Source organism: Herpailurus yagouaroundi, unplaced genomic scaffold (assembly GCF_014898765.1).
Source record: "Herpailurus yagouaroundi ecotype Mexico unplaced genomic scaffold, PumYag 215, whole genome shotgun sequence".
NCBI classification, from domain to species: domain Eukaryota; kingdom Metazoa; phylum Chordata; class Mammalia; order Carnivora; family Felidae; genus Herpailurus; species Herpailurus yagouaroundi.
In genome coordinates, this window is record NW_024412446.1 from 7,072,494 (window position 1) to 7,090,494 (window position 18,001).

Here is an 18,001-nt window from a genome sequence, read left to right on the forward strand (position 1 = left end):
TTGCGGGAGTAGATTCCTTAGTGCCCCTGACCCATTTAGCCCATCCCTCCTCCCACAACCCCTCCAGTAACCCTCAGTTTGTTCTCCATATTTATGAGTCTCTTAGGTTTTGTCCCCCTCCCTGTTTTTATATTATTTTTGTTTCCCTTCCCTTATGTTCATCTGTTTTGTCTCTTAAAGTCCTCATATGACTTTTGTCTTTCTCTGATTAATTTCACTTAGCATAATGCCCTCCAGTTCCATCCAGGTAGTTGCAAATGGCAAGATTTCATTCTTTTTGATTACTGAGTAATACTCCATTGTATGTATATACCACATCTTTATCCATTCATCCACTGATGGACATTTGGGCTCTTTCCATACTTTAGCTATTGTTGATAGTGCTGCTATAAACATGGGGGGGGGGCATGTGTCCCTTGGAAACAGCACACCTGTATCCCTTGGATAAATGCCTAGTAGTGCAATTGCTGGGTCGTAAAACTATTTTTAGTTTTTTGAGGCACCTCCATACTGTTTTGCAGAGTGGCTGCACCAGCTTGCATTCCCAACTCAACATTTCTGACTCTCGGTCTCCTGATCTTTAAATGGTGGACCTACCACTTATCTTGCATGGTAGTCATGGGGCTTGAATGACAAAATATGTAGAAAGCACAGTGTGGCTCACATAATGGGTGTTCAATAAAATGCTACCTTCCTTTCCTCAGTCCACTGAAGCAGGACACAGAAAGGGCACCCTTAGTGCTCCTATCCTGACCTTGAGCCCTAGGCCGAGTGACCAAGACTTATAGATTCTCTTTCCCTGAAGAGTGTTACCTCTAGCAGAGACCTCCCTAAGGCTTGAGGTGAGGGCAAGGGTCAGATGGTTTCTAGCCTGGAGCAAGGTCGGGATGGTGGCCAGGAGGAAGTTACCCTGAGCCACTTGAGGGAACCAGAGCCCGTGGCAGAGGAGCACGAGAGCCACTCTTACAGATTCACAGAATTTAAACTGAAAAGGGGTCTTAGAGCAGATACAACTCATCTTCCAGGCATGGAAGCTGAGGCCGAGGAGGTGGACCGAACGGCTTGCTCAAGGTCACAGAGGCTGCGGCTAGAGGCAGAACTGGACTCCAAAGCCGGGCTCTTGACAGCTAGTCGGGGGCTCGCTCCACTCCACCGGCCTAGCCAGCTCTGGGAAACCCTCCAACTGGGAGATGAGGCTGATGCGTGTGCCCGATAATTGAAACAGGAGGCGGGGGCCGCTGAGGGGCCAAGACAAAGTGAGCTATTGATTGTATCTGAATTGCAATTAAATTGATGGGCCAGGATAGCAGGTCCGGACGCCTGGCATCTTAATTAATCATCAGCGCTATCGATGGTGGCTGGGGACTGGGCGAGGGGAGGGGGGCCTGCCGCTGCTGGCCTCATCGATCTGCTTGTTTGAGTAAAGCACATTGATTTTGGTTCAGAGCGGTAACAATCTGGTTTTGAAATAATAAACACCAACTCCATATCAAGACGTGGGGACAGATCAATGATTTATTTAGAGCAGGGCAGGGAGCCCGTGTTTTGGCTTTGGCTGCTAAGGAAAAGTGATGGAGTCCATGGGGATGCCTCAAGGGGGCCTGGCTATGGGCGGTGGGACCCTGCCAGTTCTTCTATCAAAAGGGAAAAGGGCAGAAATCTGGCAACCCTTAACTTCTCAGGCTAACGAAGCCCTACTCAAGAGGCATGGGCTTGGAAGCTGGTCCACCTGGGTCAAATCTCGCTGTACCACTCAAGAGCTGTGTGACCCCAGGCAAGCTACTTAACATATCTAAGCCTCAGTCTCCTCATCTGGGGATGGTAATAGCACCTATGGCTTATGAGATTGTTGGGAAAATTAATGCGTTAATGTCTATGACGAGTTCAGAATAGTGCCTGGTGTACCGTAAATACTCTAAAGATGTGAACTAGAGGTGATCCTCGAACAACATGAGAGTTAAGGGTGCTGACCCCCTGTGCAGTCAAAAATCCAAGTATGACTTTTAACTCTCCCCCACCCCCAACCACCACCCCAGAACTTAGCTACTAATAATCTACTGTTGGCTGGAAGCCCTACCAATAACAGAAACAGTCGATTAACACATTGTCATGTGTTATGTGTAGTATATACCGTATTCTTACAATAAAGTAAGCTAGAAGACAGCAAATGTCGTTAAGGAAGTCACAAGGGAGCAAAAAGACAGGCATAGTACCATACTACAAAAAGTCCGCATATAAGTGACCTGCACTGTTCAAAACCAGTTAGTCAAGGGTCAACTGTGCTAATTACTCTCACCCTTTCCATCACCTCCTCCAGATGGGTCCATAAAAAGGGTCTGTCTGACCTTTCTTGGGAATTTTACGTACTTCAGAAAAATTTAGCACCTCATTTCTCATCGGGGGTGCAGCCCAGCCACCGGCCTGCTCTAGGAGATAGTTAGCACCACTGAACAGACAGCTTGAGTGGGTCTGTTGCTGTGGGCAGAGCAGGGAAGGGGGAAAGAAGGAGCTGTGTGAATAGGGCACATGGGGAACGGGGGGTGGGTGAGGAGGATTGGAATAGAGAAGGGAGAGGAGGAAGAAGGGGGTCAGCCAGGCGGAAGGAAAAAGAGAAAGGAACAGCCTGGGCTGGAGAGACCCCCACTGAGCAGGCACCAGAGGAGGAAAGAGATCTAGGGCCCAGAGGGGGAAGCAGCACCCCTCTAGCCCCATGGGCCCCATCTGGGAGGTGGGGAGGGGCAGGAGCCAGTTCTAGAAAAGAGAAGCAGTAGCTGAGAGGGAGGGAGGCCCACCTTGGCGGTACATGCGCATGGCGTCAAGCAGGCGGGAGCCGCGGAGCTGGGCACGGAGCAGGGGCACGTCCAGCTGCAGGAGCCCAGCCTCGCAGTGGTCCCCCGAGGGCAGGTCCAGCTCGCTGCTGCTGCTGACCCGGCGGGAAGACGCAGAACGGGGCTCCCCAGCCCAGCCCTCTGCTACAGGCAGGAAGCAGTGCACGAAATGCAGCTTTGATTTCTTGATGGTGTCTATGAGGGCGTCCTGCCAAAGGGAAAGAGGCAGGCCTCAGTGGATTCTGATGGCCCGGCCGGGGGTCAGGAGAGCTGGGACTGGCATCAGCATCTCCGCTCCCCACGGGACGGCAGGTGTCCCACCAATGGCCAAGCCATGCCCTCACTCGGCCTGCGTGGCCACTCAGGCAGCCGTACCGAAAAGACGACTAAAAAAGAGTGCAGTCAAGTCAGAGTGGGACGCTGAGTGGGCACCAGGTAAGTTGAGTGTGCCTAGAATGGCCAGAGAAGCCCCGAGAGGGCCCCGGAGGCTGGGCGGGCACACTCACCACCTGCAGCTTAATCTGGATGCACAGAGACTTCTTCTTGACAGCCGCCATGCCCGTGGTGAAGGTCTTCCGCATGCTGGTGGCCCGGCGCAGCGCCAGCTGCGAGCCGCCCTCTAAGCCTGCGATGGAGCCCGACAGCACCGTGGCGCTGCCCGCCCGGCCCAGAAACAGGTTGCTGATGATTTTCCTGCCGGAGGTGGAAGGGCGAAGGAGGAAAAGAAGTCTCACTGAGAGCGTAGTGGAGGCCGTTCCTTCTCCCAGTTCCTAGGACACCCCCAAAAGCCCCATATCATCGTGGCCAGTGGCCTGGGTTATCTGGCCTGGGGCTGCATGTCCCGCACCCTAGAGAGAAACTGTAGACAAATCTTCGGACAGGAAGAAGAGAAAACCACTGGGTGGAGGGGGACAGAAGCCTAGGGGTAGGCAGGCATTGAACAGAGTGGAGTGATCTGTTCTTGTCCATCACCCGGGAGGGCAGAGGTCCAGTGTGGCAGGAGAGATTAGAGCCCAGCATCCTCTGCCACGCCATAGAATCTGCATATGACATTTACTGGTTGTTATCTGAGCTCTCTCCCCCTGTCCCCCCCCCCCACCCCCCAAATGGGCAGGGAGTTTTGTTTTATTCATTGCTATCTGCCAGACACCCGGAAGAGTCTCAGTCAAGGAGCAGGTGCTCAATAGTTATCTGCTAAATACACAAATGAATGACAGGCCTGTATGACTGAGGGGTTTCTAAGGCTATTTCTGCCTTCTTTTAAAATTTTTAATTTTTATGGTATTTTAAGTAATCTCTACAGCCAGTGTGGGGCTTGAAGTCACAACCCTGAGATCAAGAGTTACATGCTTTTGTGACCAAGCCAGGCATTCCATTTTATTTATTTTTTATTATTATTATTTTTTTTTAATTTTCTTTTTTTCAACGTTTATTTTTGGGACAGAGAGAGACAGAGCATGAACGGGGGAGGGGCAGAGAGAGAGGGAGACACAGAATCGGAAGCAGGCTCCAGGCTCTGAGCCATCAGCCCAGAGCCCGACGCGGGGCTCGAACTCACGGACCGCGAGATCGTGACCTGGCTGAAGTCGGACGCTTACCCGACTGCGCCACCCAGGCGCCCCCAGGCACTCCATTTTAAAGTTTTTGTTTGTTTGTTTTGTGTGTGTGTGTGTGTGTGTGTGTGTGTGTTTACTACTCCTGCCTTCTATGAAGAACGTGGAGGTGCTATTCAGATTTCAAACTATAGGTCCCTCCAACCATGTCCATCCCACCTCTATCCAGGAGGCCACTCCCAGGCCCTCAAGACCAATTGACCTTGGCTGTCACCTCTCAGGAAGTAGAGGCAATCAACCCTGCTGGTGAGGGGGCCTCTTAGACCAGGGAGGCCAAAACCAGCCCTGGGGACGAGACGTGGCAGAGCGAGTGGTGTCCTTACTTCTGGGAGTCCTGCAGGAGCCGGGGGGCATTCTGGGTGGCCGGGTTCTGTTTCGTGTAGCTCAGCCAGCCAGCTACATTATACTCGACCCAGTTGGTGCCATGACTGTGGCCCAGGAGAAAATGGTGGGGTTTGCTGCTGCGCAGGAGGGGGCTCTGGCCTGAGGATGGGAGAAGTAAGGTTCAGATCATCAGGGCACAGGCCCCAAAAAAGCCCAGGGACCCGGTGAGCCCTTCCAGACAGTACCATCTAGACCCGTATAATAGTGGGTCCTTCCGAGGGGTAGCAGAAGAGCCCTCTAGGGGTACCACCTACCTTTCTTGTCACCCTCCTGGGGGCCATAGTAGGAGAAAAGGCGCTCCAGGAGGGCATCTTCAGTGGCCCCTGGCACCAGCACCTCCTCTTCCAATAGCCATAGCAGGCCCCTTGCCTCGTCGGTGCGTGCCAGTGAGCGGACCTACGGAGAAGTGAAGAAATGCCCCCGTGTCACATGGAGCCCCTGGCCCGACCACACACTATCGACACGCCACCCATACGCACATGCATTGCAGCTCCTGCCACTCACGGCTGACACCTTGTGGAGCAGCTGCGCAGCAAGGAGAAAGAGGGAGCCTGAGAGAGACTAGAGAGAGAAGCCCACAGCAAAACACAGTTCCTAGGAGTCGTGTCCGAAGTCACCAAAGGCTGAAGGCTTCTTGTTAATCATCCTCACCCTCCTGGAAGTGAGGCTGTGTGGCCCTCACTCCCTGGGCATCACCTCCCAGGCAGACTAAACGAGATGAAGTCTGGAAGGTCCCTGGGCAGAGGGCATGGCCCGAAGGAAGCAGTTAGTCAGTGATGGCTGGGGTTAACCCTGGGCGCCCTGGCAGCCGGGGGTGAGGGGGGGGGGACGCGGAAAGGGCTCAGAGCACTGCAGGGGGGATTCCTGCAGGGTCATAAACTCGAGCGTCCAAATTGTAAGACAGGCAACTTAACAGATAGAACAGCCAAAATGGGAGGAGTTGGGTGACTGCCTAGCAGGTGTCCCCATCTGAGGGAAATGGCTATTTCCCAATGAGCTGTAGCCAACTTCTGTCCTGGAGGAACACTGGCCTAGTGCAGATAAACCTTCCAGCTTTTCAAGAGAAGGTGGAAATACTGAATTCTGGTTTCTAACACCCTACGCAGGCCACACAAACCAGGTCTGTGGCCACACCTGGTCCGACGGTGTCTTTTCTACAGCATTTCCAAGTCTTCCTTGAGCAAGAAGACAGAACCGCCCCCACACCCCCATGCTTGCCTGGCCTTTAGGGACTGGGGGACAAGAGAAGTAAGAAAAGTGCCATTTTCCCTTTCTTTGAACCCAGCTGCCTGCATCTCCTCCCCACCTCCACCCCATGGCTGCCCAAGGGAGCCTGTGTGATTCTCAGGAGGAAGCAGAATGTGGCCAAGCACTGAAGGGCAGCTGAGGTCCCAGACTGGCTGGAGCTGCATGGCAGGACTGGGCAATGAAGGACAGTGCGCAACAGGCTCAGCACCGAGGGGTCCCTGTTCCAGAGGTGCTAAGGCCCATCAGATAGGGACAGCAAAGAAGGGAACCCACTGTCTGAGCCACTGCCACTGCTAAGCCACACGGACTGACTTTCCCACACCTCCTGGGAATGGCAAAGGCTCTCACGGAGGCCGGGACAAGAACCCAGGTGCCAGGAAAAGCAAAGCCAGCTTCCCTGGGGAGACACGGAACTTGGGCACTTTAAGGACTTGTCCCGGGGGACACTCGATCTCCCTGGGGCCCCACGCCCTTGTAGCATGGCAGGGCCTTCCCACAAGGAAGAGGGAGAGGGAGGCAGGGCTCAAAGCAGAGGAGGGGAGCCTAGCAAAAATGCCAATTCTCGAGAAAAGTCCCTATGAAACGTCCCTAACTGAAGACAATCAGCAAATGCCAAGTGTTCATCAGGCCGGCCAGTCTCCCAGGCAGCAAAGTACCCAAGATACTAGTCCAAAGTGTGACAAAGCCTGCCCCTAATGTTGAGGGGTGAGGGCTCACATATATAGCGAGGCACAGATTCCTTGCTTGCACAGACTCCTCGCCCGTTCTGCTTGGCTGCACCAGTCTCTCGGGGACAGTGGGAGGGATGACTATGTCCTCTGGGTCCAGTCAAACCCTCACCATCGAGGAGGAGACACCAGAGTTCCTGGCTCAGCCAGTCACAGGACAGGGCCTGAGCCCGAGGTGGTAAGGGAGGAGGTCACATCTTCCCTTGTGGCTCAGACACCTGGGGCTAAGCCTGTCACTGCACAAGGGCAGAAGGAAGTGCCACTTCCTGACCGGACCAGCTGAGCAGCAGGTTACAACAGCAAGGGCCTGACTGAGGTTGAGGAATAGACAAGGGGAGAAAAGGCCAGCCCAGGCCCTTGCTGGAGTTCCTACCAGGGACTGATGGGAGGCTTGGTCCACAGCTGCCACAGAATCATCCGTGGCTGGCTCCAAGTCGTCAAATGCCAGCTCAATGTTCTCCTAGGAAGAAAGGGAGAGAGGTTGTGAGCACAGGCCCTTTGAGGGGTGCAGCCCTGGGTGATGGCCAGGCGGGGGCGCTGGGATTGGGACAGCTAAAATTCTTTTAACCTTCTTCAATACTGAGGTAAAGTCGCATATTCCTATTATTCGCACCAGTTGATTAGACTATGCAGAATACCCCTACTCTCGATTTCACACCATCACCCTCGAAACACTTGAAGACAGCTGTCATTTGCCTCGTATATCTTCTCTCATCCAAGGTAAATACGCTCCCCAGTTCATTCATCTCACCTCCACATGAGGTGGGATTTCTAGATCTTGTTCCATGCGGGACACCCTTTCGTGAAGGGGCCCTAGCTAATCACCATCTTAACAGATCAGGAGACAGACAGGGAAGGCCAGGCCTGACACACGTGGAGGCAGGAATTCACGGGGCCTAGGTGGGTGCCTTGAGGGTGGGCAAAGAGGGGCTCTCAGGGACCCCGAATGCAGGCGCAGCTTCTTGGAGAGCAAACTCTCCACAGGGTAAGAATGCAGTCTGGGGCAGGACAAGACCACCACTCCAGAGAACACAGAGAGACAGAAATGACAGAGCAAACGCGAGGAAGGGAGCCACCGGTGGGAAAGGTGGTGCCTTCTCTCTCCACAGATGCCCTCCCTGCGGGCGCCAGGGAAGTGAAGTTGGGGGCCGGGGTGGGGGTGGGGCGGGGGCAGGCAGAGGCAAGGTCAAGTGCTACCTCCTTGTATCTTTCTAACTCCTGCACAAAGGTGCGCTCGTGGAAGAGTCTCTGCAGCCGGTCCTGGGCGTAGTTGTGGCATAGCTCCTCAAAGGAGGCTCCACGGGCCGACCCACCCTGCTCAGGGTTCTGGAAGCCCGGAGTGTCCACAATCATCATGGAGCAGAGTGAGTGCTGGCTGGACTTGAGAGCCCTTCACAGGGAGAGCCTGGGTCAGAGCTGGCCAGGGCAGTACCACTGAACACGCTCCACTGGTCTGCCTATGGCGCCCAGGCAGCCATGTTCTGCCCCAAGCCAGATCTCCACCCTGCCCAGGTGCCCACGACCCTGGTGGGGAGGATGTGCCTTTTGTCGCCCGCGAGGACAATGAGCCCTCTGCTGGCGGAGAATGGCTCCACCTCAGCAATCACACCAGCACAGAGGTCAACTCCCACCTTTGTCACGGCAGGAAGCTGGTCAGCTCCTGGGCCCTGCCTGGCACTCACCTGTTCACCAGGGAGACGAGAAGGGTGAAGAGCTCACTGTAGAGGCCAGACGCCATGCCCTCTAAGCACTCCAGTGCACTCAGTTTGGGGCCTGTGGGGCAAGAGCATCATCTCTACCTCCTGCCCCCTGGGAATCCCCACGGGGTATGCTCTCTACCCACCCTGGGTCAAGTCAGCATGGGGCCCTGGGGCTGGGCCTCTTCCTCTGATGGAAGCACCTATTCATCCCAGCAGTCTCCCCACGCCAGAGAAGACTGCAATGAGCCCCGGATGAGGCCTCCCAATCACATCTACCAGCCAAGGGTCCCATGGTACCTGTGCTATCTCCCAGGCTGCTCTCCTCAGGGCCCTGGCGGAAGGAGGTGGAACGTTGTAGGGTTCCACCCTTGTGCTGGTGCTTGAAGATGGCTGAGGAGAGCTCCTCCAAGCTGCAGCCCAACAGGTATGCGGCCTTCTGGGCCCACTCGTGGCGGGCAAACTGCTTGCGCCCAGCTATGGGGTTGAAAAAAGGACCTGGCATCTTGGGTCTTTCTCCTTAGTCCACTTGATGACCATGGGGCCCTTTGGCTCCCATGGCCAACAACTGGGGAGTGAACATCTTCTGGAGGAAACACCAGCCCTGATGACACCAGAAGGGCTTTAGGCAAAACAGGGACGGCCAGAAGCTGCCCGCAAGCACTTCCTGTGTCCCCTGCTCTAGCGAGAATGAGCAGGTCCTAAAAGAGGAGGTAACTCCATGCTGCCGCCGCCAGAGGGCGCCCAGGCAGCCTTGACCATCGTTTTTAGAGGACTTGGCCTCAGGGGTACCAACTTGGGGTGGGGCGGTCCGAGGAGGAGCCAGCCCATCTCTAATGAGCACCGGAACCACCTGTGCCTGTGGGGGACACATCATGGGGGAGTACCAGTGCCTCCCCCTTCCAAGAATACCCTCTCCCTTACTTCCAGGCGTCTGCTGGGGGAGACCACAAACACCCACCCATGGCCCACCAGTGGGGAAGTGGAAAGAGCTGCCAGGGAAAGGGAACAGCCCACGCAGACAGTCGCGCCTCAGCCAACATGTGTCTAATCACAGCAATTAGGGAAAGCTAACAAGAAACAAGGTTTTACCTTCAGCAGCTTCTGTAAGGCAAAGGACCAGCATGCAGCATGCAAAGAAAAACAGCGTGTTAGCAAACAGTCATCAGCTGAGCCCGCCAGGCCCACGGGAAGGGACCATGGGGGGTGGGGGGTTGTGAGGATGAGCAGGCAAGAGAACATAACCACATTCAGACTCCGAGACACAAAAATACACACATGTGTACACACACCATCTCAAAGGAGTGTGTTCATGGATGCAATCACGCTGTCACATAGAGACCTACAAAGACACCACACACACACACACACACACACACACACACACACACCCTCTGGAAAATACCGGAAGCTCTGAGGAGGTAACAGACCCTGCTGACACACACCCGGAGCTCTCCGCGTGCAGTACAGGGTTATAGGAAACCTGGGCTTGTCACCGCCTCAGAGCAAAAGAACTTCCTCAAGACACAGCCACACGCCTACCCGCCTGCCCACCTACGCAGTCTGGAGACAACTTCTTTAACTCAGAGCCTGCTTCCTCTTTGGCAGGGATGCCACCTGCTGGGATCATAAGGAACCTAACACCTGAACGCCTGTTCCTCCATGCACCCACCCGCCCACCAGTGCTTTCTCGCTCCTGCTGAGCAGCCTGGGGCTCTTCACATCCCAGAGGAACATGAAGCCAAAGCCCGAGAGGATGTTCAGAGGCAGCATCCCTCGGAGAAAGGGGAGAAAGGGGCAAAGAGGTTCTCAGAGTGACCAGCCGTCAAGGTAATCTCAGAAGGCAGCAGAATTCTTCCAAGCCAGACCAAGCTCTAGCCATTCACAAGCCCCAAGTTCAAGTGCGGAAGCAACAGCCCATTCGTTACCACGGTGCCTGCCGCCCCCTAGTGGCCCCCACCTGGATATGCAAGAGGAAGCGATGCCTTCTACCAAACGAGTGAAGAAAAGGGAAGACTCAGAGAAAACTGGCCTGGGAAAGCCCCAAGAAGCAGGCCCACCCTACCCCATCCAAGCCCCGAGGAGGGCATCCTGAGAGGCCCCAGGATCTGGAGGCAACACAAGTAGAAGCAGCTATGCCTGGGACTCCAAGAAACCTCACAGCCGGCAGGCACCTTCTCCCCCCTCAACCTGGGGCTTCTCCCAGGCCAGTCCCCTCCATTGTGACAGAACAAGCCCAGCCCCCAGACAGAGCCCAGGGCAAGCACCAAGATGGGACAAGGTGGCCCCTACACCCCAGGGAGGGGCCAAGGTCAGTTACCGGCTTGCTCCTCGGGGGCCTCTGTCAGGAAGGGAACAAGAAGCAGAGTTATTCCAAGGGGACTGCTCGGACTTAGGGCCCTTTTCTTTCCCCTCAGCCTCTGAATCCTGCCCCCCCCCCCCAACTCTTCACAGTGCTCCGCATTACTGCCATCCAAGTCCAGGGGCAGAGATCCTTCTCTGGGCATCAGAGCCTCCTGTTCTGACGTGGGAAGAGGCACACGCAACAGAGGGTGATAACAGACACATCTGTGCTGGGTGAGGACAAACCGCGAGTGGCAGGGCCTCCACAAGCTCTCCCGGGCAACAAGCCAGGCTGTTGGGACCCGTTGCGGGTTACCTTTGGTGGCGCCTGCAGCCCCCAGGTGGTAGATGGCAGCCAGGATGAGCCAGCAGGCTTTCTGTTCATCTGGGGAGATGCCCAGCACCTTCATGGCGGTCTGTAGCTTACTGAACTGCTGAGCTGCCTTCTGCTTCTCCTCAGGCTGCAGGGACAGGAGGGGACGCTGGCACTGCACCTCAGGGGGGGGGGGGGGCGCTGTCTCTCCCGGCATACCCCCATGCTTCTGGACCCTCGGGGAGGGCAGGGCTGGTGAGAGCTGCCCAGCTGGGGCTGGGCTCCTGCTATTCCCGTGGGGTTCTCCAGGTCACTTCCCCTACTCCCCTGCTCCCAAGGCCCAGGACTGCCAACCTAGTCCCCACAGGCCCCTCACCTTGGACAGTGGCACAATCCCAAACACATTGTTCTCTGCCAAGTGGTTCAAGTGGAGCTCTGTCCTAGGGGTACAAATGAGGCATCAGCACAGTGCTTGGTCCCCATGCCAAGGCCATCTCCCTACCAGGGTGGAGACAGATTCAGCTTCCAGACTCTCAGTCCTGTCTGCCCGTCATGCCCTACTGTCAGGCCAGCTGCCGCCGCCTTCCCTAATTGGCCTGAAGGCCTGGTCAGAGCACCAACCTCCCTAGGACAGGTCGTCAGAGATGCTCTGGGGAGAGTGTCCAGACAGACCCCTGAAAGAGAGCCAGGAATCTGCCTGAAGCACGAGTCCAGCCAGGACAGAGACCAGGCTCTCAGCTACAAGAAGAGTTAAGGAGGATAATGTCCTGGGGTTGCTTGCTCAGCCTTATCATTAATCCTTTTTTGCAAAGAACAAAGACAGCAAGCCTGAAGGTCTAAAGGGAAAAGCCTAGTAGATGAGCCAACATGGGGGGCAGGAGGCCCAGCTTGGAGGGCACAGAAAAAGGCCCGGGCTTTCGGCTCCAGTATGAACTCAAATAACAGCTCAGCCCCACGTTATCTGTGTGACTTATAGGCAAGTCCCTGACCACCTGCATCTTGAGGTGCTTTCCTCTGCAGACCTGGAGTAGCAGAGGTCATAGCTCGACCCTGGGAACACGGGAGCATCAATTGTGCCCCTCACACATAGCCAGGACTCTGTGCCCGGGACCCAGGAGTTCCTGTGGGGTACAGCCCATGGCTCATTCATCTCACCACCCCCAGTTACCTCAGAGCCTAACATGTAGCAAGCGTACGATAAACAAACGGTATGGGATGCAGTCAAGTGACAAGGTCCAGGAGCCATCAGTGAGCTAGAACCCAGAGCACCCTCCCCGATTTCCTTTGTCCCATCTCACCTGAGGGTGCCATCCCCACAGGCCAGCAGGTAGTAGAAGACGTTGAAGGTGGCCTCACCGGCTGGGCGTCGGGCCACACGCAGCTTCTCCAGTAGCATCGTCTATGGCACAGCATAGAGGGTATGGGCAAGGAGGGTGGTGCCAGGTCAAGCTTCTCCACCCCACACCGGAAAGAACAAGGCCCATGGGAGCAAGCAGGTGCAGCTTACTCTCAACCAGAGGCCAGATCACCACAGGGTCAAACCTGGGGCACAAACCAAAGCCAGGGGGAAGGAGATAGGCCCAGCTCACAGAGGGGCCTTGGTGCCTTGCCCAGGCCCCAGGCACAGTCTTCTCAGGGAGCTGGGCACTTTGTGGAAAAATATTTCATTCAGCATGGAAGGGGACCAGCTTCGGCTGGAACTTACTTCATTGACAAGCAAGTCTTACTTGGGTGAAATTAGCCTGAGAGAAACCCCTGAACACAGGGCCAGGGCCCCAGAAGTAGGGTACAGCCAACCCCAGGGTTGGGCAGGAAGCTGAGCCAGGACCCACCTGGGGCAAGAAGCATGGGGGGGCAGAAGACACGGCGGGGGCAGAATGGTGACAGCTTGGGGTGGAGCACACCATCCCTGCTGGAGGGGATCCTGGGTAGAATCCCGGGAAAATAAGGCACAGGAGGGAGCCTGAAACCAGGCAGCCAGTCTCTTAACTACCCTGAGTGTCCTCTCACCTGGATGGAGGCTGAGGCCACCTGGCCAGCTTGGTCAAAGTCTAGGGAGAGGATCTGGGAGAAGCGAGTGGCATTGCCGTTCATGATGGTGGGGCTGTTCCCAAAGGCTTCCAAGAGGCTGTACAGAGCCTGCCACTTCTCTGCTGTAGAACAGAGGCCCAGGAGCCATCAGGAAAGCCTCCAGAGGCCCAGGAGCCATCAGGAAAGCCTCCAGAAGCCCAGGGGCCATCAGGAAAGCCTCCTGCCCAGGGCCTATTCCCCCAGCGCACAAAGGCTCAGAGTTACTCAGGCCAGACTGCCCAGGGACAGAGGGGGTCTGAGGGCACAGAGAAGCCAGGGAGAACAAAGCTGACGCCTATGAGGCGCTTCCATCCCCAGCCCCTCTCAGTTTTTCCAGGTGGCCTATCTCACCAGAAAACACCTTGTTCCCACTGGTGCCTGCGATGGTGGCCAGGTACTGCACCAGATGCTGGCAGCTGGTGGTCTTGCCACTGCCGCTGCTGCCCAGGAGGATGATAGACTGGTCCTGGCGGCTCATCAGCATTGCCCTGTATGCGGTCTGGGCCACGGCATAGATGTGGGGTGCCATGTCCTCCCGCCGACACCCCTTGAACATGTGCATCACCTTGGGTGGGAGGGGGAGGGCGGGAAGGGGCAGGCTCTTAGCTGGTCACACTTGGACAGTCCTCACCCCCAAGGTCCACATCTTTCTGGGCCTTTCACTGTCGGGGCGGGGGTTGTCGAGGGATTCCCAGGCTAAGGCCTTGCATAGAAATGCAGATACTAGCACAGTCCCGGCCTCTGTTAGAGGTTACGGGGAGGGCTTCATGTCCCCACCCCTTGAAATGGCTCCAAGTTCAACAGTGAGAGTGGACGAGAGCCCAGTGGGATGCCAAAGGGAAGGAGCAAAGCCAGGGAAGGTGGGGTAGGTAGTGTGTGGGTGGGTCCATGGGGCAGCATGGTCGCCTAGTGGGTGCCGCACCTTCTCAGAGTACACAGCAGGGGCCCCACGGGGGCTGAGGACGAGCAGGCTGGGGCCAGCGTACGTATGCAGCAGGCTAGCACCATAGCGCTGGCGCAGTGTGTGGAGGACGCTGGACTCATTGAGGTACACCAGCGAGGCCAAATCTTCTAGACGGTCGCAGGAGGGAGCATTAGCCTGTGTGATAGGACAGGCAGGCAGGCACTGAAGAAGCAGAATCTGTCGGCACTGCCAGTGGACAGGCCTGCCCTGCCCAGCCCACTTCCTGTGCCCTCCACCTGCAAACCTTCTCCACATCATCCTCGTCCACATCCAAGATGGCGCCATCATGGTCTAGCTTCACACGCACCTTGCCTTCTGGCAAGCTGAGCTCCTCAGATTTGAGCTGACTGCCTACAGAGCGGGGACAGACAGTCAGACACAGGCCCGGGAAGCCTCTGCCACCCTCTTCAGGCCCTTTGTGGTCCTGTCTCTTCCCTACTATATCACTAGCCTCTCCTCACTCACCACCCAGGCCTCACCAGACCCAGAAGGCACACCCAGACCGGAAACCTGAGAGGCCCAGGCATCTGCACCCTGGGCCTCCCCAGACTCACCCAGAGAGAAGCCATCCTTATGGACCAGCCACACCTTCTCTGTCTCATACCAGGCCTCCTCAGCTGCAATCTGCTCTTCTGTCTTCACCTATCAGAGGAAGGGGGGGGGGGTGGTAATAAATAGTCAGACCTTGCTCTGGAAAACAGTCGGGACAGAAGAGAAGAGACATGTGAGGGGAAGTGCTTCCAGATGAGCCACCTGGTAAGGGGGACAGTTGGGTGGCAGACACAGAACAGGGGACATTGGAAGTGTCAGAGGAAGAAGGTGGGGAAGCCAGGGGATGGGGATGGGCCTGAGGAGCCCCGAGGACAAGGACACAGAGTTAGGGACCATGCCAGCCTTGAGGGTCTGGAAGGACGGGGACTCTCGGAACCCGAGCCCTGCGGAGAGTAGACTGTAGGAAAGCAAACCAGCAGGTTCTGCCTTCAGCCGCCCTCTTCCCCACCTCCCCTGTAGGGTTGGTGTGCTGAGCCCACACCCCTCTCCCTGAGCCAACACCCACTGCTACTGTGACCTCTCATGCCCAGCCTCTGTCTTGAGGTGGGAAAGGGCGCTTCCTCAAGACCCGAGAAGTGTCTACTGCGGACTTTTTACTGCAAAGTGATATATGGGTCCTAAATCCTAGTCTCGGCCTGGTCTTCCCTCCAGAGGATGCCCTGCTGGGCAAGGAGCAGTGCCCAGATGTACACGCCAGCCTTTCCACTCCTCCTCCATGCCTCCTCAGAAGGCCGAGGCCATAAAATAGCATGGCCAGACATATGAGGGGGGCATGAAAGTGCAGCGGTGTTTTGCCAAACACAGGAAAAGACTTGTATGCCACATGGCTGGGCACTGGAACAGCTGTGAGCCACCATCAGTCTCTGAGAGTCCCCCACCCTCACAAGACTTGAGGCCGAGGTACAGACACTGCTCTGTGATACTGACCCCCTGTGTGAGGGATTGGAAAGGATAAGAAAACATAATAAATATTTTCTTTGTCACATTTCTTGGAGCTGAACGAAAAAGAGATCTGGGTTCTACTCCCAGGTTGGATTCTGGGTTCAGATAACTCCCTCTTCCTTGCTGACTGCCCTTCCCCATTGGAGAGAGAAGGGTACGCGTGGCCCCTAGGCTCTGGGAATCATGACCAGGGAAATCACCCTTCAAACAGGAGAACCACTATGGGGCTGGCGACATTTTAAATTGTTAAATGAAGACATGAAAAAAAAAAAAAGGCTAGTTTTTTATATTTGAAGAAACGTAAGTTTATAAAAAAAAAATCAATGTTTTCTTTTTTTTCCAAATCACATGATACAGGTTAAACGTTCATCTCGACTGGACACATTCTACGGGTCAGATGCTTGGAACCTGATGAAGAAGGGGACATCACAGGGTCCTGGCCTAGAGCGAATCCTTTAGAGCTAATTCAAAGGTAGGTTCCCAAATTGGCCAGCAGGTGGAGCCAAAGAATGCCACATCTTCTGGCTTGGGAAGGAGGGTGGGAGGTGGGAGGGGCTCAGCCTTTCAGCTTTCTCTACCCAGAGTAAGAGGAATTAAAACACCTAGAAACCAAAACTCTTGCCAGGCCCTTGGGTTCCAGTGGTTAAAACCCAGGTGCCACAAGGCCGAACTCAAGTGGTGGCACTCAGACTAGACACCTCCCAAGGGCCTGACACAGAACAGCCCCATTTCAAACTTCTGGCACCGCCTCCCCCAAGGATCCCCCCAGATACAGGGTGGGAGCCGGAAGGGAAAAGAGGCCTTACACTCCAGCATGAGGCCCGAGCACAGACGCCAGCCCAGGTACAGGCCAGGGGTGGAAGGCGGTCACTGGAGGAAGCAGAGGGCTCCTGAAGGGGGCAGGAGCACCCTACCTGGCTGTGGGCAGGAGAGGCGGCCTCAGGGTCCAGCTGCCAGCAGCAAGCAAAGAAGAGAGAGAGAAAAAGAGGGGTGAAGATGAGTAGACCACTGGCATGAACCCTTCAGCAAGCACTCTGGGCCAAGTGGGCGGGCACTTTCCAGCTGCCCAAGGTGCAGGGTGGAGGCTGGAGGAACTTAGCGCCAGGATGGGAAGCTGGCCTGGGCAGGTCAACTGTGTCCAGTCAAGGAGAAGCCAGACCAGGAAGGCGGGGCCCAGCATGGTGAAGAGACACTTGCTATCAACAGACTTCTGAGTAGCTGCTCTGTTAAGTCATTCACTGTGGCCTGGGCATGAATATGCCACTCTGCCTCCGGCCATAGTCTGTCCCGGGTGGGACATCCAGTGCATTCTGAATTAGGCTCCTCTTCTGTGTGCTTGCCAGGCCACCTCACCACACCCAGGGCCCGGGCCCCTTGGGTGGCTCTGGCCTTTTCTCCAGGGCCCTGGCCAGCCTAGCTCCCCTCTATCTGGTCTCCAAACACATCAGAGCTGTCACTCCTGCACAGAACAAGACCATAGGGCAAGTCTCATGGAACAAGACCACTAGCAGCCCCAAGTCTGGGACCCTTTCCTCAACCCCCCACTGCACCCCTGCACCACTCCTAGAAGGGCACACCACAAGCAGAGGCAGCACTCCATCTGCAACCTGCCCAAGAACCAAGGGACTGTCGGTAGACCCTTTGGCCAGACTTTGCCTCTCTTTTTCTGTCTGATTACTTTTTTAAAAATTTGTATTTATTTATTTTTGAGAGAGAGAGAGATGGAGTCGAGCGGGGGAGGGGCAGAGAGAGGGAGACACAGAATCTGAAGCAGGCTCCAGGCTCTGAGCTGTCAGTCCAGAGCCCGACATGGGGCTTGAACTCGTGAACCGTGAGATCATGACCCGAGCTGAAGTCGGATGCTTAACCAACTGAGCCACCCAGGTGCCCCTCTGTCTAGTTACTTAAAGACCTTTCTGAAGAGGAAGGGGACCCAGCTAGACCTTGGACCTTGCCTATAAGGAATAAACAAGGAGTTAACTGGCCCCACCCGCATCTGAAAAGCCAATGCATCAAAAAAGGGGAGAGTCAGCTCCCTGCCTCACCGTCCACCAGGCCCTGGTGCCAAGACATGTTCTCCAGGACAAGAGAATGGGGCCAGAGATGGGGGCTGGATCCACAGCCACGAAGGGCCCCCTCCCACCGGCACAAGGCCTTGGGTCCCCTAGAGGAACAGGCCTCACTGTGCTCAGACCCTCTGCAGAGCCCTTCTCTCATTTCTTCAGGTGAGAAGCCCACGTGAGGGCCCCCAGACTGCCATGGAGCCATCCTTCCATATTCAGGTGCTCCCCCCGTCCCCCCTGGCCTGGGAACCATACA

General features: G+C 55.8%; 1 protein-coding gene and 1 long non-coding RNA gene across 17 annotated transcripts in view; one reads left to right on the forward strand and one right to left on the reverse strand.

Moving 5' to 3' along the window:
* The window catches only part of MYO18A (myosin XVIIIA), a 106,483-nt gene that overhangs the window by 38,352 nt on the left and 50,130 nt on the right, over positions 1-18,001 (reverse strand). For 6 of the 16 annotated variants that reach the window (XM_040455397.1, XM_040455395.1, XM_040455399.1 and 3 more), the window contains 19 exons: positions 16,597-16,632; positions 14,743-14,830; positions 14,433-14,539; positions 14,147-14,323; positions 13,576-13,789; positions 13,165-13,307; positions 12,453-12,553; positions 11,531-11,594; positions 11,158-11,302; positions 10,819-10,839; positions 9,591-9,602; positions 8,799-8,975; positions 8,484-8,574; positions 7,999-8,191; positions 7,175-7,261; positions 5,080-5,221; positions 4,765-4,924; positions 3,335-3,521; positions 2,793-3,036 (listed from right to left, as the gene is read on the reverse strand). In XM_040455397.1, the coding sequence (XP_040311331.1) occupies positions 2,793-3,036; positions 3,335-3,521; positions 4,765-4,924; positions 5,080-5,221; positions 7,175-7,261; positions 7,999-8,191; positions 8,484-8,574; positions 8,799-8,975; positions 9,591-9,602; positions 10,819-10,839; positions 11,158-11,302; positions 11,531-11,594; positions 12,453-12,553; positions 13,165-13,307; positions 13,576-13,789; positions 14,147-14,323; positions 14,433-14,539; positions 14,743-14,830; positions 16,597-16,632 (2,389 nt within the window). The remainder of the gene's footprint in view (positions 1-2,792; positions 3,037-3,334; positions 3,522-4,764; positions 4,925-5,079; positions 5,222-7,174; positions 7,262-7,998; positions 8,192-8,483; positions 8,575-8,798; positions 8,976-9,590; positions 9,603-10,818; positions 10,840-11,157; positions 11,303-11,530; positions 11,595-12,452; positions 12,554-13,164; positions 13,308-13,575; positions 13,790-14,146; positions 14,324-14,432; positions 14,540-14,742; positions 14,831-16,596; positions 16,633-18,001) is intronic. The other 10 variants (XM_040455398.1, XM_040455401.1, XM_040455391.1 and 7 more) reach the window with 4 other exon arrangements.
* Positions 14,807-17,990, forward strand: LOC121017242 (uncharacterized). The gene is made up of 3 exons (XR_005784685.1): positions 14,807-14,944; positions 16,040-16,154; positions 17,908-17,990. It is a non-coding gene; the product is annotated as an uncharacterized LOC121017242 (long non-coding RNA).